This window comes from Guyanagaster necrorhizus (assembly GCF_019112545.1).
Source record: "Guyanagaster necrorhizus MCA 3950 unplaced genomic scaffold BT62scaffold_27, whole genome shotgun sequence".
Taxonomy (NCBI): domain Eukaryota; kingdom Fungi; phylum Basidiomycota; class Agaricomycetes; order Agaricales; family Physalacriaceae; genus Guyanagaster; species Guyanagaster necrorhizus.
Window position 1 is genome coordinate 24,916 of NW_025064906.1, and position 6,689 is coordinate 31,604.

The 6,689-nt window shown below is 48.4% G+C and overlaps 3 protein-coding genes across 3 annotated transcripts; all 3 read right to left on the reverse strand.

The window, feature by feature from the left end:
- Positions 1-1,411: 1,411 nt before the first annotated feature.
- On the reverse strand, positions 1,412-2,756 carry BT62DRAFT_973312 (cytochrome P450). The gene is made up of 6 exons (XM_043189106.1): positions 2,562-2,756; positions 2,405-2,516; positions 2,335-2,348; positions 2,093-2,282; positions 1,636-2,044; positions 1,412-1,582 (listed from the first exon to the last, which is right to left on the reverse strand). The coding sequence occupies exons 1-6, from the start codon at positions 2,736-2,738 to the stop codon at positions 1,498-1,500; spliced, it is 987 nt and encodes a 328-aa protein (XP_043036160.1). The 5' UTR covers positions 2,739-2,756; the 3' UTR covers positions 1,412-1,497.
- Positions 2,757-3,719: 963 nt separating this feature from the next.
- BT62DRAFT_922383 (uncharacterized protein) lies at positions 3,720-4,388 on the reverse strand (the record flags this gene model as incomplete). The annotated part of the gene is made up of 3 exons (XM_043184394.1): positions 3,720-3,868; positions 3,916-4,294; positions 4,362-4,388. The coding sequence occupies 3 exons, from the start codon at positions 4,386-4,388 to the stop codon at positions 3,720-3,722; spliced, it is 555 nt and encodes a 184-aa protein (XP_043036161.1).
- An 823-nt stretch (positions 4,389-5,211) lies between these two features.
- BT62DRAFT_935682 (uncharacterized protein) lies at positions 5,212-6,191 on the reverse strand. The gene has a single exon (XM_043186996.1). The coding sequence runs from the start codon at positions 5,928-5,930 to the stop codon at positions 5,691-5,693; it is 240 nt and encodes a 79-aa protein (XP_043036162.1). The 5' UTR covers positions 5,931-6,191; the 3' UTR covers positions 5,212-5,690.
- Between the last annotated feature and the right edge of the window lie 498 nt (positions 6,192-6,689).

Here is a 6,689-nt window from a genome sequence, read left to right on the forward strand (position 1 = left end):
GATGGTAGGCCTGTAGTCAAGGCAGCAATGGCGGAAGTCATTTGAGTATGAAGGATGGGATAGAGTAATTCTCGGGGCCGTATAACCTCTAAGAAAGTGACGCGCGTTTGTAGCACCTAATAGAGTATGCTGTTAGCTATAACGTAGACCTCACACAGCGTAGCGATAAGCAGAAACGCGGTGAGGGTGCTCGACAGACCGTATTCAATATATATAGTCCATCCCGACATAAAGGGGTATCGAGCTTGGCCGGCGGGATACGACGGAGCTCCTGCTTGCTAATCCAACACCGAAGCCAAAAGATTCGGATGAGAACAGAATGGCGGAATTCAATTTCCCATCTTTCATGAACCCGTCAGAGTTATTATAAATTTGGATGTCTGCGGGCCATAAGTAGACTCGTCATTTAGCGATACCCTATGATTGGATTTTATCAGCAAAAATTGAGCGAGAAAGGTGTCTTAGACTAACCAAACGTTATCCATGAGAGTTGCACCTGCCGATACGGATACCCATTATCCTCACTACAACGACGAGATATAGTTTTAGATGCTAACTAGCCTGGTGCATGCTTCTGTTTAAGGAACTGCACCTTTATTGGCACCCATCGCAAACTTCATTGATGATAACTTGAAGTTAGGGTCTTGATTTGCAGCAGTTGAAACCGGGTAATCGTCCTGATCCAGTGGCTTCATCCACTGCAGCTTGCCCCTTCTTCTGGGCTCCAGGATACAGGACCATTGCCAATATAAAGGAATACAAAGTAGAAACCGTCTAGGATACTGTCAGCAATACTTGGGTATGTTACAGTATCCGTGCTGCCTACTACACACTGAATGTCAGCATTCATGAAATAGTAATACTCGTGAACATTCGCCTGCATAGAACAAAGCCATTGTTCCCCTTATGATCTCCTCGGCTTCCTTTGTTCATGCATCATCAGCCTTCATCTGGGAGACATATTTATACACAACAGAGGGTTTAGGCGATCCATTTCTCTGAAAGGTCTCTAACTCTGAGAGAAAGATGAGACTCACGATTGATTGCTCAACAAAGTCCATCGCTACCATCAGCATCTCAGTGATCGCAGGTCAAGCATGCAAGCAAGGAGATCCAATGTCGAATGCCGTTGTTGCTTTGACATCTATACCAGCGTGACGAATCCGTGGGCAGATGAAGCAACGTCCTAAGTTTAATTTGGACGATGTGAGTCGAGGCAGCTGACGCTGTAGGTAGGCAGAAGAAAGGCCATGATGGTGGAAGGCAAGGGGCGTCAGTCTGTCGGTCTGGAATGAACCTTCGTTCCCAAGCACTCACGAACTGTATCTTTCGTTCGTGTTATTCAAAACGGGTCTGACTTTCATGTATAGAAGGCGACAGTTATGCTTTTTTCATATATAAAAGAACGTGTCCATATATGGGACTAGTAAGGAATATCCAAATCAGACCAGCGCACCGAAGGATTTCGTACTTCTCAGGTCGACTTGAAGTCGATGCCTAGAGACCATGGATGCCTGACTGAATCAAAGATACAGCGTGCATTGTCGTTGGCCTGATCTCACACTCAAATGGAACAGGGTGACTGCAGTGACGCGAGATAAACGATGAGTACATCATGGGAGAGAGTCCACGTACCACAGCATACCCGACATAAACTCTCCCGATGGCTCGACGACGTGGCCATTATCATCGACTGCCTTGGTAACATCGAACACAGCTAGGATCGACGCGATATTCATCCAGATAGATGCCTCAGCCACCTCCTGCCCTGGACAGATCCGCCGCCCGAAACCAAAAGCCTCCTGGGGGTGGGTGATGTCTGGATTTATGTTTCCGTCCTTCAAGAACCGATCTGGATTGAAAACGTCAGGGCTTTCTCCATAAACTGAGATGTCAATCAACATAGCCCTAATAGGGAGACTGAACGCTAAGCGAGACGGGAGCAGAACAACCGATACGCACCATGCGTTACCCACGACTATAGAACCCTTGGAGATATGGTATCCTCGATATTCATCGTCTCGAGAAACACTATGCGGAACGGCTAACCCACACATTAACAATCGGCCCAATCTTTGATGGATGGACCTACCAAGGGGCGTAACTGCTCTCCACCGAAGGACTTCTTTGAGAATGGCGTTGATATAGGGTATCGACTTGTAATCGGAAAATTCTGGGAGTCTACGACACTCAATGACATCGTCGATCGCCTCTTGCACTTTCCTTTGAATGTCAGGATTCTGTGTCAAGGCCAGCAAAAATGAGCTCAAAGCGGAAACCGTCTGAGAGGTGGAATTTCAGTAGGCGGGACACGCATTAGTGACGAACACTTACGGTGTCGGATCCAGCTAGGAAGGATAAGGGGAATGAGATACAATATCAAATGGACCTAGCAGCCTCTTACCAGCATACAAGGTTGTCAATACATTGCGCAAGATCTCTTCCTTCTCTGGCGAACGCACTGGTTTTTCTTCCATATACTTGTATGCAATAGAATGGCTCAGAGTATCAGAGTCCTGTCTGTCGTTAAGTGAGAAGATGAGAGCAGACTGCGACCTCACCATTGAGTCATGTACGAATTTCATGGTTACATGCGGCATGGCCTTGACCGACAAGTTCCAATCCGCGGCTTTCCTCTTAAAATCGGCTCCTGGGAACCAGGACGGAAGGTACTGTAACACGGGGAACGAATCTACAAGGAATGATCCTGCATTTCCCGCAGCGGCCAATCCTGCCATAGCGTTCTCTGCCGTTTGAATGTAATAGTCATCGTCATCTCGGATGTCCATACCGTAGGCCACACCCAGTATGACACGTACGGCCATGCTGATAATAGAGCATTATACTGGAAAGTAGATTCAGATTCACAAGCGAAGGCTTTTGCCCGGGTCATCCAGAAATCTCTTCAGAAGAACCCTTGTGTACAGATATAAGAGCTGTTAATTATGCAAGTTAACGGCTATAACAACTGAGCAGATGGGCTTCGTTAACCGGCCTACCCCCCCTCACCCCATGTGACATCAGCTCACTGCCTGCATCCTAAAGTACGGCTGAAAACCTCTGACGACGGTAGCTGTCAGTTCTTTCGGCGAGATGAAAAAATCCATATAAGGATAAATATGACCAGCCTGGAGCGGTCCTATTATAAGACAGAATGTCTTCCTTACAGGAACTGGCGCACAAGAGGCAATTGTTTACTTGCTGCACGTAGAATAACTGGGTTCAGACATCGGGTGACCGAGGATACTCGACGTTCATTGGGAAGACACGGACGACGATGGGAAGTTGTATACAAGAAAGATTGTGGGGGCAAATGATCTTATCTGAAGATAGACCGCCTTCGGTGGGATATCTGGGAAGAACTGGCTTGTGACTTGGATTGCGGCGACCACCATGCGGAACACGGCCCGTCACTCTAGACCTACATTCACGTACGGGTTACGATTTAATGAATGACCATCGGTGGAATGGGCCTCGGTCGTTTGGCCCCAAGGCGAATGGGTGATGAGGGAACTGCTCCGAGTGAATACGGTCAGGACAATCCGGTCAATGGCATAAAGATGGGTTGCTTTGCGGTCAATATGACGACTCTGCTACTTCCCGCAGACGTATGGGGAACTGAAGCCATCGATTGAGTAGCCCAACGTAAGAAATGACCATTGCGAGATGTCAGGGGAGCGACAACCGGGGCATCACATATAGAAGAACTGCTTCCCCCATCAGCTGGCCGGCCATCCTTCGACCATCATGAAGTTCGCGCTTGTATTGCTGGCGTCCGCAGCCTGGGTCGCAGCACAGACATTCACCATCGAGCCCATCTCGACTAGCGATAGCGATGTCGAGCCAACGTCGACGCTGTCGGTGCTACCTACTCCGTAAGTCGAATGAAGCAAGTCCAAAGAAATGAGCACTCACCACCATGCAGCTCGACCAGCTTGGACCCTCTTCCATCGACAACAACTGCGATACCGATATCGGGGGGGCCTGGCCCGGTATCGAGATCCTCATCGGAGAGTGCGAGCAGCAGCTCTACGGAAAGCACAGTTTCATCGACGTCGTCAATCTCCTCGTCAGGTAGCTTGACTTTATCCACTTCCGTCGCAACAACCAGTCTCTCGACCCTGTCCACTTCTATCGAAACGACCAGTCTCTTGACCCCTTCCACCACCTTCTCAGAGCCGTCAAGTATCACCATATCTAGCGTATCGAGCACCAGCCGCTCCGCTGTATCTTCAAGTGCAGCGGTGTCTGCCAGCGTATCTCCTTCAGCGTCCAATGCTGCTGTAGGTAACACCTACAACGGATTGTTGTCAGGGGTGTTGGGTGCTCTTGCTGCACTGGCAATTTGAGATGACACAGACCGACACATTCGAAAGGACTTGTAGCATGGGTAGGAATGGAAGTGAATTTGTGTCGTGTTACCATCGTAGTCGAAAAAGGGTGGAAGTAGGTGGTGGCCCATGTTTACATATATCCCTCTGTACCGCCACGTTGTCCTGTGTCGCTGCATCGCTACTCGGGTTCTTCAGTAATATTGACAACCTTTGTAATATATCTCATCTTAGCATGGTTCACCTTTCTCCCGTAAAATCGACGAAGGCCCAATCATCGGTATCGGTAGGGCCGTCGTCGTGTCCTCGTCTTTCCCGCTGACCAGAAATGTCAGAATTTGGGATTCCATGCATTCAAATGGCTCGTAATTTATCTGTCTGTTTATCCATATTCTTGTAAATCTCGCAGGGCGTACACCTCTGTGCCCGTTCGCTCGACGTGAAATCGTTCTAGGATCCAGGGAGACCCCCAGCTACGTGCCGACTACCTTTTTGCTCCATCCAGCTCGCTCCGAGATCGACACAGACAAGATTCAGGCAGCCATGGTCAATTTTCAGAGGGTGCATCTTAAGGAACAGCATTCTGTGCAAGATCTGATAGTATTTTACATATACAACAATGCATGATAATTCACGGCGATTGACGCTAAAACACGTCTGATTTACGTTGCTACTGCATCGATCAGAGGGCCACAAACTGTGGAAAGCTGTTAGCCCTGTCAGTGTTATAGCTCTTGCATCCGTGTCGTAGTACTAGTATCAGCTTGCAGAGGAGTCAAGACTGAAGACTGAACAATTAGCCATGGTCAAACTTGAAGTTCATAGTTTTTCGCATAAAAGACAACGTCGAAAATCATTTAAGGTTGATACATCATGCCTGCGTAAATCTGACCGCTAAATTGTTCGTGCTACCAGTCGCCGACGACGATTCAAGCATTCGATAAGGCCAAAATTGGATCGCAAATGCTGTGATCTGCTAAAGTAGTTTTCCTATTAGCGGCATGCAAGTTTTTTGCTATCTGCAACTCATGGAGGAAGCATCGCAATTCCCGTCCTACCATGCATACTATCCGAAAATTACTGACCCACAGGAACGAGAGATCCGATAGTCATCCCATTTCCACAAGGCAACTAGCTAGTCGGGTGGTGAGAGGCCTGGACGTAATCTGAATGTACGCTGGAGCGAGGGAATGCTGATAGTCAGCTGATCCAGAGGAACAGAAGCTGGATTTGTGGTATCGAGCTGCTTCCGCGGATCCGTATCGGCTTTTTCGATATTCAGACGCAACTCGACGAGATATCGGAGAAGAGGAAGAGTCTGTAGTAGTCAAGTCATTGCACAAATGTCGTTACAGATACTTAAAAGAGCTGGTGACGTACTGAGATATCGACGTCCTCTTCTATTCCCTTCCCAATATAGCGATTGAGCTCGAGGCATCGTAGCTCAGGTGAGACACGCGGGATCAGGTGGAGCAGAGCTTCTTTAGCATCAGACGACTCCAGCCTGTATGATATCTCCAGCGTCCACAAGTTTCCAAATGAACGGGATTGCAGGATGCTTTGCAGGCCAGCACAGGAGAGTATTTCGATGGGTATCATACATTCAGATAGGAGAAACGGGGCAGGATAGGAATTTAAACTGAGATACGAGAGATCTGCGGGTAAAGCGGCGAAGATTACATCTTCAGGGGAAGGATTAGTCAGAGTCAGGCTTGCAGATTTGAGAGTCTATCCTTCAGGCGTGCCTTCGTACAGACTTCCGCCGCAATGGGTTCATGCACGACTCGGAGATCTAGTCTCCGGAAACGTGAGGAAGGAGAACTAGCGTTGGACCAGAGGGAATGCAAGGCAGCAGAAGAGTCTCGTCCATGAATGACAAGCTCTTGTAAGGAGGGAAATGGCTCTAGTAGGAGGTACCTTGCTAGCTCAGCTGGCAATTCGAGCACCTCTAACGCCTCTCGAAAAGCATCGAGCAAAATACCAAGGTTATGAACCTCTACATCCAGCTGCTCTAGTCTCCTCCTACCGTATTCAGGACGGAACCGAGAGTCATCTGAGAAAGGGGAACAATAGACGAATTGGCGAATGCCAGTGTGGCGCAAGCTAATGGAAAGGAATTTTTCCGAATCGGAGATCCAGGGAGCATGGTCGAACTCCAAAAATTCTAACGAGGGAGAAAGCAGTATGGCTTCGACAAATCCATGCCATATACCTCTTCGGAAGACACGGTACATATCAGCGACCTCAAGGCAGAAGGTTTTCAAGCGCGTCGAAGGAAGGGCAGCAGCCACCTGGGAGGTGGGCTTAATCCAGTCCTGCTCAATAAATAAAAGCTCGTCGGAATATGGCCAAAAGGCT

What these genes read in the sequence shown, in the direction of transcription:
- BT62DRAFT_973312 (XM_043189106.1), bottom strand. Translation starts at nt 2,738, where the DNA reads ATGGCAGGATTGGCCGCTGCGGGAAATGCAGGATCATTCCTTGTAGAT. An exon ending in GAGAGCAGTTACGCCCCTTG is followed by an intron (nt 2,045 to 2,092) that starts GTAGGTCCATCC and finishes TGTGTGGGTTAG; the next exon opens with CCGTTCCGCATAGTGTTTCT. An exon ending in TTTATGTCGGGTATGCTGTG is followed by an intron (nt 1,583 to 1,635) that starts GTACGTGGACTC and finishes GCGTCACTGCAG; the next exon opens with TCACCCTGTTCCATTTGAGT.
- BT62DRAFT_935682 (XM_043186996.1), bottom strand. Translation starts at nt 5,930, where the DNA reads ATGATACCCATCGAAATACTCTCCTGTGCTGGCCTGCAAAGCATCCTG.